The sequence below is a fragment of the Artibeus jamaicensis genome, unplaced genomic scaffold, assembly GCF_021234435.1.
Source record: "Artibeus jamaicensis isolate MK-2021 breed Jamaican fruit bat unplaced genomic scaffold, CSHL_Jam_final scaffold_537, whole genome shotgun sequence".
NCBI lineage: Eukaryota > Metazoa > Chordata > Mammalia > Chiroptera > Phyllostomidae > Artibeus > Artibeus jamaicensis.
This window is the reverse complement of record NW_026522047.1, coordinates 27371555-27385835: the sequence shown is the minus strand read 5'-3', so window position 1 is coordinate 27385835 and position 14281 is coordinate 27371555. Positions and strand designations below refer to the sequence as shown.

Below are 14281 nucleotides of genomic sequence, written 5' to 3'. Positions count from 1 at the left end.
AGTTTTCAAATAGTCTTGTATGCCAAGGTCTCCATTTGGGTGCAGCTTATACTAGCTGCTTGGCTCCGTTAGTTATATGTTGAGTCTTTGGACCAAACTCCCCAAATTAGCATTAGTTTATATTTCTAGGAGTGGCTGTATAAGTCACCTGCATTAACAGTTCTATGCAAGCATATCAGCACGAGTATATCATTCCCTGCCATCTATACAGCATTAATTAAGGGGATGCCCAAAGCTTAACTGCAGCCAGCTTTTTAGAATATTTGGAAGAACAAAATTGACCCTCACCGCATGTTTATGACATATACCATCAGCTAGGTGTTCTCTCACAGGTTTTGTCCATTAAACCTCCCCGCAGTTAGTTCTACACTCTAGGTAATGATTGTCTCCTGTTGGGAGATAAGAATGCTAGGGTCAAAGAGCTTAGCCAAGGTGTTGAATGTTCATGGTTACTCAGACAGAGTCAGACATGGACATAGGCCTTTTCACATTCCCAATACATAAAATTACTTCCTTTAGATGCCTGCTACTTAGGAACCTTGCAAAGAAATAGCCTAGAACATAGACTGTCCAATGTGAAGAATAATTACTGAGTTACATTTGCAGTGATGATAGGCTTTGTTTGACTCATCAGTCTTTTTTGTTGCAGTTTGTTTTCCCTTTTGGAATAGCGTATCTCTCTTCATCAAAGCACAGCATTTTCTCTTTAATCTTTCCAGTTGTATTCCAGTTCGGAAATGGGTTTTCACTGGCAAGTAATGCCATTTCATAAAAAAGGATGGCTATGTAATTAGCATATTTGAGAAGTTAGATTCACTGATATTATAAGTAATAAAAAACATATCTTGCCGAAAGATCTTAAGTAGGAACCAAAACAGTTTGCAGTTGTCTAAAAGTAGTCGTCATATTTTGAGGCTGAAAACCACTGTCATAAAATTGGTTGCTTCTGCACCAGAAAATATTAAAAGTGTTTTGCTAGTATTTCAGACTATTGAAAATGTATATTATTAAGTAATTTCAAGGGGGTTTGAAAACCTTCTATAAAACTAATTAGTTATGTACAATTTTTAATAATTCACATTATTGGTAACTTTGTGAAAATGACTTTTTACTTAAAATCGACATGTTTGGAAAGTAAAGAAAACCTAAATTATTGTTCGATTATAAGTATGATTTTTTCAAAAGTAAGAGCATTTTAGTATTTCCCTCTGAGTGCTTCAGTAAAAAGAAAAAGTTCTCAGAATTAAGAATAGTTACCACCAGGAAGTTTCACCCCAACGTGGACTAATCTCTATTCACCTGGTCTTTCTTTTCTGCAGTGCTACATCGTATTACTCCTCCTTGCTTTCTGCTAGCAGCTAGTGTTTGGTAACAGTCATGTTAGGTAACTTTAAGAACTTGAAAGGATTTTAGGAATCTCCTAGCCAGACTACCTAATTCAATTTGTTTATTTTCTCCTATAATCACTGACATCAGCCTCTTTCTTTCTTTTTTTCATGTGAAATTGCAGTTGGCGCTGATATTTGTGAGACAGTTCTTCCATATTGTGTGTCAAAATAGTACCCTGCTGCCTTGTACTAAGTAAGGGTTTAGTGAATCTAAGCAGTTATTATTTGTGGGAAAGGGCTATTAAGAAACTTTTCCTTATGTTTAGCTGAAATATTCCTCTCTGCAATTTTAGTTCAGGGTTCTAGGTATGCTCTAAAGCAATACAAATGAGTATTCATATTACATTTCATATTACTCTGCTTCACGTATTTAAAGAGGTCCTACTTCATGAAGCCTTTTCTCTGGGCTAAACATTCCTTACTTCTCGTAGCTTCCTACATACCGATTCATTTAGGTTTTCTGCTGTTTGAATACTGCAGTTACTCATCATCTCCCCTAAGTCATGAGGTCTGTAACAGGTTGCTATAACTTATACAAGGTCTTGCAATACCCTACAATGCAGTTTACAGTAGACCTTCCTGTTTTCTGTCTTCTGGACACTTATAGCTGACAATGTAGTCGAGATCATAGTAGGGTTTCAAGGCATTGCACGTTGGCTCATATGGAACTTTGGGCCATTGCGTCTTTCCAGATACCTCTTCCCACCTCTCTTTCCCTATGAGTTGCCTCTCTAACCTGATCTCCCTTATCCTGTGCTTGTACAAGTACCATTTGGATGGTACAGACATAGGTCTTTGTATTTAGTCTAATTTTGTCAGTAAACAACTTGGGCGTTATTTATGGTTACACAGCTATCCTATGTGTGTTTCCTCATTCTAAAGCTAGTGTGGTGATACTTGACCAGTTAGTTTTGAAAAGTTTCACTGCAGTCACTTATGCATTAATTCTTTGATTAATGACTGTGTTAATTATTAGAGCTAAGCATAACTTATTATGGACAGCATCGGATAAATAAAATGTTGCACATCCCTGCCTTCAGCTAACTTTTATTCCAATGTGTGGTCAATATTCTTGTTAAATAAAAATAGAGGGATAATGAACAATTTATTATGTTTATGCAAACATATTAATCATAAGGGAATGTGTTACCTGCTAAACTAGTAATAAAAATAGTGATTGCTGTTTACATCTGGAGTGTGCTTTGTGAAATATGGAAGGTCAGTAGCCCAGTTGGAGGCCCTTGTCCCCAGAAAAAGCAGCGACATGATGTGCAACCAGTGTATGAGGTCTGCCCACCTCTGCAACCTTGAGCATTTCAAGGTGAAGTCTGATACTTTCTTAAAATAGGTTCTAGAATAGGTTCTTATCTAACAAATAAGCTTTGTTAAATCAGCTATTAAAGTCTGCTTATTTTTCAAATAAATGTAGTTTAAAAAATTATTTTTTCTATGTTTGAATTTCTCATTGATTTACAGGCTTCTTTATCTTTTTATTTCATTTATCTTTCTTCATGTTTTCACATACAGTCTTTAAATTTTTCTCTTATATTACATGCAAATACAGGGTTGGGCAAAAGTACAGTTGTTCATATAGAACATAGTACAGTAATTAATAATAATAAAACAATAAACTGTGTTTCATGTACTTGCAACTGTAAACCTACTTTTGCCTTATCCTGTATGAAGCCTATTTATTACAGATAGGTTACTGCATTATTTTTCCAGCATGAATCAGATACAACATAAACAGTTTGTCAGAAACTTTTTCAATAACTTAAAGATTTCTTGAGAACATATCTTTGGAGTATATCTGGCTGATCTTTCCTGGATTCTCAGTTGGATCTTTCTAAGTGTTAATTCAAGTAACAGCTTTCCTATATTTGTAAAGCCTGTTTTTAAATCCAACTCAGATAATTCTTCAATAATTATTATGTGTCAGTATCTCATTTAATAATTACAGTACTTTTAATGGTGAAGTACCATTCTATTTGGTCAGAGTAGAAAAAATAAAACTTTAAGCCTGGATTTCTGCTCTGGTTGCCTTGGGGGCGGAATCAGTGTGGAAGAGATGATGTGAAATGTGGGACTGAATAACAGGTGTGAAGGATTGTCAGATAATCAACTTTTCTTTTGGGAAAAACACTGTAGTATTAATAGAAAGGATGTTGGATTTAGAAAAAGAGAAGTAAAACTTCTGACCATACCTAGGATAATAACTTAATTTTGCATTTGTTTAGCGCTTAATTGATTTGGTGAATTCATATAGAAAATAGCATTTTTAAGTGCCATTTTGTTGGTGAATAATAAAACACTAGGAACCAAAATTATAAAATTTATCATTTCTGGATATCAAAGAATAAATTGTCCCTGCTTCTCCCGCAGGTCTTTCTCCAGCCTCTATAGCTTTTCCTCTGGGGTAGGGAGAAGAGGGAAGAAATCAACATGTAGTGGATAAGTGAAGTGAATATATGAGCACCCTGGAGTTCTATTTTGTATTATTCTGAACTTCTAACTCCACAATCTTACACACTTTATTTTCCTATGAAAGATGACTACATTACATTTTATTGCTTCACTTGGATTTTGACCAAGTTTAGGTAAATGTTTGTAAAGCACATTGAAATCTGTGGATAAACACTATAGGTAGTATAAATAAATATTATAAATAAGTGAACATATATTAGTACTAAATGTGATTAATAATTGCTGAGAAGAATGGACCCCTTTCTCAATTTGACGGTAATTAAAAAGTGACTACTTTAGGTGGAAAAATACATGAATATAATGGCATTAAATGCATCATGGAAAGGCTTTGCATGCAGTAGTTTCCCAAACTGTGTAAGTAGTCTCTGTCTTTTGGATCATTGTTGTTGATCATTAACTAGTTGTTCCTGACACAGGCAGACAGGTTTGACGTGGTCCTTTTTCTAGCTGGATCTATGTACTGGTACTTGCTAAATCTAGATGGTTAAGCAATGGGGTGTAAATATAACCCAAATAAGGGCTATTTCGGGTAAGCATGATTTATTCTTGTTTGTATAATAAGGGATTCTCCTAAATCTTCAGTTGGTATTTCATTTCTTAAGCGGTGTTTGGCATATTGTATAAACTGGCATAAGTTCGTTTCCATGTACAAGGTAGTATGGATAGTAAAATTCCGGTGTTACAATCATGAGTTTTAAGATATGTAGGTTGTAGGCAGGGAGCCAGGTTGTGAGAGAAATCACACCACGTCTTAGCACAAAAAAACATCAGTGCCTGAGGAAGTGTGATTTTCCGAGTTCATCTGTCAGGTTCCCCGATTAGGTTAGTTTCCTTCCTGAGAGAAGTGACACGTTTTTCCAGTGAAGCCAGTGATGGGAAACCTTCACATAAAAGGCCAGAGCTCATCAATCATCACAGGGGTCATCTGACCTAAACTCGGAGTAGAGTTTTTGTCGTGTGGACATATGAGACATAGGGTAGGTGGATGAAATGTGTGGAACTTGATTATTTAGTTCTTGAGTTGCCATTTACTTTTTTAAAGAGATTTTATTTATTTATCTTTAGAGGGGAAGGGCAGGAGAGAGGAAGAGAAACATCAATGTATGGTTGCCTCTCGTGCGCCCCCTGCTGGGAACTGACATGTAACCCAGGCGCGTGCCCTGAGTGGGAATCTGTGCCCTGACTGGGAATCAAACTGTGGTTGTTTGGTTTGCAGGCCCGTGCTCAGTCCACTGTGCTACACCAGCCAGGGCACCATTTACTTTTTAAATATTGTGGTAAAATATGCTTAACATTTAAATTGATCATTTTAATCATTTTTTAAAGTATGCACTGCAGTAGCATCAAGTGCATTCATTTACATTGTGATGCAACCGTCACCACTGTCCATCCTCAGAGCTTTCCCATCCTCCCATGTTGGAACCCCGTCCCATGACCCTTCACCCCCTGCCCTGAGCCCCTGGCAACCACCATCTTCCTTTCCCTTTGTAAATTTGATGACTCTAGGTACTTCACATAAGGGGAAACATACAGTGTTTGTCTTTTCGTGACTTACTTCACTTAGCATAAGATTGAATCTTGTGGCTTGTAACACAATTTTATTTAAATTTTTAAAAGCTTTTATTTCTTTATTTTTAAAGAGAGTGGAGGGGGAGAGAAAGAAAAGAAGAGAAGCATCAATGTGTGGTTGTCTCTTGTGTACCCCTTTCTAGGGACCCAGCCTGCAACCCAGGCACGTGCCCTGACTGGGAATCAAACCCATGACACTTTGGTTCTTAGGCTGGTGCTCACTCCACTGAGCCACACCAGCCAGGGCAGATTTTAAGACTAATATCTCATTGTATGTATATACTTTATTTTGTGTATACATTCTTTCACAGATGGACATGAGTTGTTTTTCCCTTTTGACACCATTGACTTTTTTAAAAAGACTTTATATTTTAGAGCAGCTTCAGATTTACAACAAAATTGAGAAAAGATACAGTTATTTCCCATCTACCCCCTGTCCCCACACATGCACAGCCTCCCCTATTGTCACCATTACTCACCTGAATGGTACCTTTGTTTTTTTTTAAACCAGGGATGAACCTACATTGACGTACAATACTCGCCCGAAGTCCCTGGTTTCGGGGTCCATTCTTGGCGTTGTATATTCTGAGCTTGGACAGATGTATAATGGCATATATACGTTATTATAATATCATACAGAGTATTTGCTCTGCTCTAAAATTCTTCTGTGCTTCATCTGTTTATCTCCCTCCACCCCTGGCAACCACTTGTAAAAAAAATTGTTCTTACAATGTTGCCTTTTGCAGAATGTCATCGTCGGACGCAGAGTAGGTAGCCTTTTCAGACTGTCTTCTTTCACTTAAGGTTATGCATTTCCAAGGTTCCTTCATGTCTTTTCAGGATGTGATAGCTCATTATTTTTAGTGCTGACTAATATTCTGTTGTCTTCATGTACTGTAATTTTTCCATTCATCTACTGAAAGCCCTCTTGGCAGCTTCCAAAGTTTGGCAATCATAGTAAAGTTCATCTAGGTTTTTGCCTGTTATTGTGTTGTGGTAGGAATTTTGCAGTTTTGCATTTATACTTAAGTCTGTGTGTGATCCCTTTTGAGTTATTTTTTTTGTGAACACGGTATAATAAGGTCTGTGTCTAGATTATGGGGTTTTTCTTTTTCCTTTTTTTTTTTGGCATGTGATGTCCCATTGTCCCAGTACCATTTTGTTGAGACTGTCTTTGCTTTGTTAATTTGCCATTGCTCCTGTGTCAAAGATCAGTGCCATTTATGTTTCAGTCATTCCTTTGGCTATTAAAGAATTTGAAAATTTTATAGGAACTAGTTTACAAGATCACACTTGGTCTTGCTAATTAATGTCCATTCTCAGTCAGTGAAGATTTTATTTATTCAAAAAGTACATGAGTGTTTACCATATACCATGCTAGGTACCACAGCTGCAGGGGCTCGTAACAAATGCAGTGCCAGCCATCATAGAGATTAGAGTGTAGCAGGGAAGTGGACGTTACTGCTTTAAAGATTTCATGATTGAATATAAAATCACAACGCTAATAAGTGCTACAGGGAAGTGATACACAATATCATGATAACTCTAGGGCAATTCACCAATGTTTTGGGGTGGGGTAGAAGGTAAAAGTCAATCTGGAAAGGGAAGCGAAGGATAGTTCTTGGCAGAAGAATTAATGTGTGAGAAGGTCCCCTTGCTCACTGTAGTCAGCAAGAGCAGCCCAGATAACCTAGCGGGTGTGAGCGTGGCGTAAGTCTTGAAAACATACCAATCTTGCAGACTGTAGTAAGAGTTTTAGTCTGTATGCTGAGAAGCATGTGTTTTCATTTGAAAAGGGGGCTCCAGGGATGAATTTAAAATGACCAGATTGTAGTTTTTAAAAGATCCCAGGAGGTAGCATGTTAAACAGGTTGGGTGGGTTGGATTAGAATTTATTCCAGAGAGTTCAGTAAAGGGACTTTTGCAGTTTTCAAAGCAGAAAAGTGAGACAAGGTTGAGGATTTAAGAATTTAATTGGTGGACATTTAATTGATGTCCATGGAGAAAGGTGATGAGGATAACTCATCGGTGTATAAATTCTATCACAGAACCACGATGGTGCTTCTTCTGAGGTGTGTGTGGAAGGAGGACTTGGTAGAAGTCAAGTAGATAATTTCTGAGAGATTTGAAGTGGAGAAGAGATTAGATTGCAGCCATGGGACGTTATAGAATCCATAGACAGTTTCGGGGGGGGGGGGGGGGTGTTCTTGAATTGAGAGAGACCTGAACATATTTAAAGGCCAGTGTGGAGAACCTCTAGTTGAGAGATGTCGAATATATGTGGAGGAAGAGGGATGATGAATAATATTAGGAGTCTGTGAAAGGGATATGTTGGACATGGATGGGGAGAAGGACACAGCCTAAAGATGTGAAGGAAATGGTTATCCTTAAATGGGGAGGGGGCAGAAGCAAAGAGACTAGTATGGGGGCAGTGTTAGGTAGACAAGAAATACAGACTAGCAAGCACTGACAATTCCAAAGTTAATTATTACAATTGCTAGATTTTTCATATCTGTTTTCTGTTATGCCTACTTTTATAGAAACTGCCCAGTGCTTCAGAGTTAAAATGTTCTTATTTCTTGTCAACTGTATCTTTCAAATAACTAACCTGGGTGAAATGAAGAGTTTATAATAGAATTACATTCCATTTGAACTCTTTAAAAGAATACCTGAGTGGATTTATTTTGATATTATTTGCAAGGCGTTGTGTGTTTTGCAGAGAATGGGGGGGGTGTATATGGGTGTTTGTGAAAATCACATCCTCTAAATTTATATAAAGCTTGTTAAATGTGCATTTTGCAAATTTTGGGTAGATACTTGTTTCCAATAGCACAGTGATGATACCTGAGGGTGGGGAAGAGGTCACATCCATTCCTTTATCTTCACCTTGGTGAGAAATCATGATTTAGTTCAAAGCTATTCAAGTAAGTCTTAGCTCCGTTTTTCCCACCCTGTCTTCAGTGATATTATTTGGAGTCAGCAATCAATGGATTCCATCCCTCTGAGACTTGCTTAACCTACAGCCGCTGATACAATACAGGCAAGAGCTTGTTACTTTATCTGAATTGTCCATCGCTACCTTAATGAGTGAAATGGTTAAGGAGAGGAGGGGGCGAGCCTTAAGGAATGTGTGTTCCATTTGAGCTGAATATTTCAGTGTATATAGGGAGAGGGAGGGTGAGAGAGAAATCTACTTACATCACTGGAACTGCATTGAGTGTGAGCCTTGCAGGTTAAGAGACAGACTACAGTGTCTTGCTTTCTGCAGGAAGCAGCAATGCCGTTTGTTTCCTAAGAGGAATTTTTTATTTAGAAAAGGAAGCTTTCTCTCTACCCAGGAAATGGCTTTCCTTGTGCGTTGCTATGCCAACTGCCTGCAGCCATGGTCCTCCAAAGTAAGCACAATAATGTAATTATATTGGTGTGTTACATTCAGACTCATGATTCTCGAGATTGTGTGTGTGCATGTGCTGTGTCTCTGTTAGTGACTCTCTTGCTAGCAGTCATGCTTGTGTTGAGTGTGAGGGACAGACATCATTAAATTAAATGTCCATCAGTGTCATGCTGCTAAGATTAATTGTGCAAACTTGGTTAGTGGAGTGGGACGGAGATCACCGGTCACCACTCTGTCAGCATCATTAGCAGCTAGGGAGGAGGTCCCGATTCACACGCTCTGCCCTGATTTTTCTTTCTTTCTCTTTCTCTTTTCTTTTTTTTTCTCTTGGTTGGAGGGGATCGTATGTGTGATTGCAAATGAAACAAGAGTATTAACAATGCTTGGCTGAATGCTAGAGACTGGTTCTCATACCACCCTGACTAATATAATTCTGTATTAAGCCTTTTGAGGGGAGTCTGTGTGCAGTCAGCCATTTTAGCTTTTTTTTCCCTCTCTCTCTCTCTCTTCTTTTTTTCTGCTTCTTGTTCTTCTGTCTCAGAAATGATTTTGTTCTCCTGGAGGACTGAGAGCTGTCTAAGGTTTCCTCAGTCTTGTCATAGCCTAAGATGGTTAGAGTTTCAACGTTATAAAAATGGAGACGAACACGGTTGTTCAGATTCCTTTTCTGGTCTACAAGTGTGAGAGGTTTTTTAAGCTTGCCAGTAGTGACACTTTAAGCTGCCGCATGGTTTCCTCCTCCCTCTTTTTTTTTTTTTCCTCTCTCTCTCTTTTTTTTCTTTCTTTTAATTTAATGCTGTAGAGAGTGACTTGCCATCCATGAAAGATTGGTACATGATGTGTAAATTCAGTTCAGCATATGTTTCTTCATTATGAAACCACTAGCAATCCCAGCTAACCATGGAGTTGTGGGCCAGCAGGAGAAACATTCAGTAAGTATCACCAAACGCCGCTGGTGCTTTGGTAGCGCGTCACAGAGAACTGCTTTACAATGGGAATTACTGCTGTTGCTCATCCGGGGAAACAGGGCTTTTGGGGGGCACACTAGTCTGCTTGGAGGAGGGGGGGTAAGTTACAAGTGGCTTGTGTGTCCAGTGCTGTTGCGATTTAAAAAATTTTTAAACAACCAACAATTTGTTTAAAGCAAAATCACAAATGCTGAGAAATACTGGACCGCTGATTTTTATACTAAAAAATTAAAGCTTGACAATTCAGCTTTAATGTAATACCTGAGCAGATTTTTTAAAATGCTTTTTTGGAGTTGAATTTAATGAGAGATGATGAGAAGGGTTACTGGGAACCGGTGTCTGTAGTAAGGAATTCACAGGGAGGTTTGAGGGAGGGAGGGAGAGCTTCGAATATTGATTTGCTAATAAAATGATTGGTGGGACTCCTCCGACTTCTTAACATGTTTTAATAGGAGATGAAAACACAGGATTTTTTTCGGTGTCACAAGTAATGCTTCTTTATAATTGATCCCATGAGTCAGCGATACATTTGTCACGCTGAAATCCCACAGGCGGCCACTGTTTGCAGCCGCTGCTCCTGCCGTTTGTGAGAAACACTTTTTGGTGGCTGCCGCCCAGTGTGAGCCTCCTGTGACAGGAGCAGGAGTTCTCACAGAGCTGCCTTTATGTTGCCATGTTGGGAGTTTCTCTCGTCGTGCTAGTTCACATGTTTTCTGTGTGCATATGGGTATTTAATCCCCAAAGTGAAAATTCATGAATTTAAGCAGCTTCTGTAGTAGTCTAAGTATTTTTGAAATGTGTACCTTCATATTTTCACATCTTAGCATCTAGGAGGTTTTATGTTAGGGTATAGAGTGATCTCTTGTGTATTCTAAAAAGTGTAAGATGTTGAACTCAAAAATGGAGACTAATCGCTGAGGCTTCAGAAATTTATAGGCAGAAGGCCACGCGTTTAGAGTATGAGGTGCTTAGGTTTACATGTATATTTTGGTTTTGTTCATTGTTATGAACAAAATTATTAACTAAAGCCAAGAGCTTTTCTGACGCGAAGCGACTAGGACAGCGTTATCGCCCTTTCCCAGTGAACTACAGGATGTTCTTAACTCCACGGCCGTGTTGGAAGTGTGTTACTATGATGCTGTGCTTAGAGCCCGGGCCCCAGTAATGAGATCCTTGTGGTACCTCACTAATTAAATCTCTTCGGACCAAACCCAAAAAAAGACCAGCCTTACACTTAATTCTCTAATAGGGAAGGTTGTTATAGAGAAGTTCCACTATAGTTCGATTTTGCTCACAGGGTCTTTGGAGTGAGGCTCCTCCGTAGTCGTGATTTTTTTCAAGTTAAAGTGAGAGTATTACTTAAACTATACTTGAGGAGCCTTAGAAGCAAAGTTTAAATCACAGGGGTTTTGTGTGCCTTTTTCATATGCTCTTTCTCAAACCAAGGCAGAGAGTATTTCTTAGTAACAACATAATTTTCATGAACAAAAGAAATTGTTAAAACTCTTTTCTGGTAAGGGAGGAAAAAGTATTAGGAGGTTTGTGAAAACGAGTGGTCGAAACAGATAATAGTAGATAGTGCGTAAGCCACAGGGCCTTGTGTCCTGTTGTGTAAATATAGCTATTTCCTGACAAGTGCTTTATGTTTTACTGAATTTTAGTGTAATGCTCTGACTAACGCATTGTATTTTGCCTTGTATAATGCACACTGTGTTAACCAAACTTTTGAGGGGGAAGTAAGGGTGTGCGTTATACATGGGTATAATGATTACATGCCAAGGGAATAATAATCCCATGCATGGTGTGCACAAAAACATGGGTGTGTATCATACACGGCAAAATACGGGTAACACTAGCCATCACACAACTTCGAATGAAGCAATTTCTAGAAAACGTGTCAGTGGTGTTTCCCATGGTGCTTTTGTTACGGATCCAAGTACTGGAATCTGCCATCCCGGACCATCCTCCTATGATCGGCAGAGTAGGCAGCTTGTGATGTCAGCATCTTGCCATGTACATGTCGATGAGACCTTTGATTATCTGGACTTTGCTGTTCCATGAGCAGACCTTTCCCATTTTAATTTACATGCAAGGAATTAAATGGGAGAGTAATTGCTCTGACTCTCACATAGTAATAGGTGACTCCAAAAACCGTTGTAGAGCAAAAGTGAGTGATAGTGCCCTCGCTTGACCAATGAGGCTTTATGAACATAATGTCAGATGAGTAAAATTTAGCAAACTCACAAATACTTCCATTTTTGCTTCTTCAAAAAGTTTGTGACTTTTTAAGGGTCTTTGTTTCTTTGACTGCAGAAGAAGGAAGCAAGGTCCTGAAAGGGAAAAAAGACACTACATGGGGGCTTTTTAAAGCTGCGGTTGGGCACAAGTTGTAAACTCAGTCATTCTGCTCTGTCAGAATCTTTGGAGCTTCCAGGCCTGTATTCTTTATCCATTTTCTGGGTAGCTCAGTGCACATCTCATTTGCTGGCACGTGGTAGGTGTACACTAAATCCTGTTCAATTTCTCTTTTAATTGCATTTTTGGATTAGTGAAGTCCCATTTACCCTTTAAAGCAGTAAATTTTATGTATATTATCACGTCTCCTTCCCCTGCTCTGTGTGTGTGTGGGGGGGGACAGTTGATAACACTGAGATGAACACCGACCCCTGTGTAGCCAGCCCTGGTCTGTGTTCTTTTAGTCATTGGGGGCCTTCAGTTCGTCTCCAGAGGAACCTCGCGATTTGTGAATTCTGAAAATAAAAGGAGATTATTAACATTTTCTAAAAATGTATTATAAAATTGAATTTTCCAAAAGATCCAGTAAAACACTAACTGTATAGACTGTTAATAGATGTCACATGAAGAAAGTTTCATAGACCCAGTCAGTCGAAGGAAAACCTTGGGACAACGTGAGAGGTGTCATCACTGTGTTTGCCAGTGTGTTTGTTTGTTTGTTTGTTTGTAATCCTTACCTGAGGATATGTTTATTGACTTAGGAGAGACAGACATCAACGTGAGAAACATTGATTGTTTGGCTCCTGTAGGCACCTGGACTGGGACTTGAACCCACAACCTGAGTATGTGCTCTAACCTTGTGTTAAACCTGCAACCTTTTTTGGTGTACAGGATGATGCTCCAACCAACCGAGCCACTGGGCCAGGACTCAACTGTTTTATATGTTTTCCTGCAGCCACATCCCCCCGCCCCCCGCTTTTGTTTTGCCTGCTTCAGATTATCGAATGGAAATAGTATTTCTTAAGCATGCTTTTAAAAATTCTGCACTAGAGGATGACTTTAAATTAAAAAACAAAACAAAATGAAGTCAATTTGATACTATCCAAACTGATCATTTATTTTCTAGTTGTACGTTTTTATAAAAATTATTTTGTTGTGTGCTATACTTAATTATAATAACTAAAACCTCAGTCATGATTCAATAAGACTTTAAAAAGGGGTACATAACAAAATGCCTCACTTAAATGTGGAGAATAAATAGCAACAGCTGTCTTTATTGAGCACCTATTATATGACAGTCAGTATGTTACACGTTACTTGACTTAATCATTACAAGAACATTCTAAAGAAAGCTGTGTTAATCACCTTTTGTGGAGATAATGAAACTGAGACTTAGCAAGATTTTAAAAATGTTTTGCCAAGCAGTAGTTAGTGGTAGAGCCATCATCACTGGAACCAGGGTTGTCCGATTTCACAGCCCTTCTTTAACCACAAACTGACACTATTTCTCCTTCCATGGCCAAACTTGGTCTTGGTCAGGTGTGTAGATTTAGATTCGTGAGTGCTGGTATTAACTAATGGAAGACATGGCTTGCAGAAAAGTACTTGCTTTTCTCCTGTGACTCTATTTGGCCTGGCACAGATGACATCCCAAGCACTGAATATAAAAGAACAATAATGTCATGATCAAAATTACTTTATAAAACTTACCAAGGTAATTCAGAAAACTACTTTTTGACAGATACGATTAATAATGCATCTGTCCTTTTTGATATTACTTTGAGACTTCAGTTGGGATGATCAGGAATAGATGCCATTTAGTCCATTTCCTTCCTCCTCCTGCTTTTTTGTGTTTGGCTCTATCACATACCTTCTCATTTTGCTGCTTAACTTTTTAAGCATAAAGGTGATGCCTCAGCGTTCTCAGTTCCCTTTGAACTTCTGACAGCCTGACCTTGACCACTTGTGTTTTCTTGGAAGCACTGAGTTTTGCCGTTTGATCTCCCGTTCCTGCTTCAGTGAAGTCTGCATTTGTCACGGGGCCCAACCTCAGTTCATGATCACCCCTCTGAAGTGCATACGAACCATGGCTCACCCGTGGCCGTAAATATCAGTTTCATCATTTCATAAGTTTCTTAACCAAGAAGCATGGAGTATAGCATGGAGAAGCATATGTCAAAATTCCTGTTGATCACAAATGCCCGCTATCATGTGCAGTCTCTCCCTTACGAACACATTTTTTG

At 38.6% G+C, this 14281-nt stretch overlaps 1 protein-coding gene across 11 annotated transcripts in view; it reads left to right on the top strand.

Annotated features, from left to right (window-relative positions):
* RAPGEF2 (Rap guanine nucleotide exchange factor 2) overlaps positions 1–14281 on the top strand; it is a 220172-nt gene that overhangs the window by 125076 nt on the left and 80815 nt on the right. Inside the window, exon 1 of one of the 11 annotated variants that reach the window (XM_037125704.2) lies at positions 9644–9767. The exons of 8 other annotated variants lie outside the window; for them this stretch is intronic. In XM_037125704.2, coding sequence (XP_036981599.2) covers positions 9708–9767 — 60 coding nt within the window. In that variant the 5' untranslated portion in view covers positions 9644–9707. Of the gene's footprint in view, positions 1–9643; positions 9768–14281 lie in introns of those variants that run through there. 2 more of the 11 variants (XM_037125705.2, XM_037125706.2) reach the window with 2 other exon arrangements.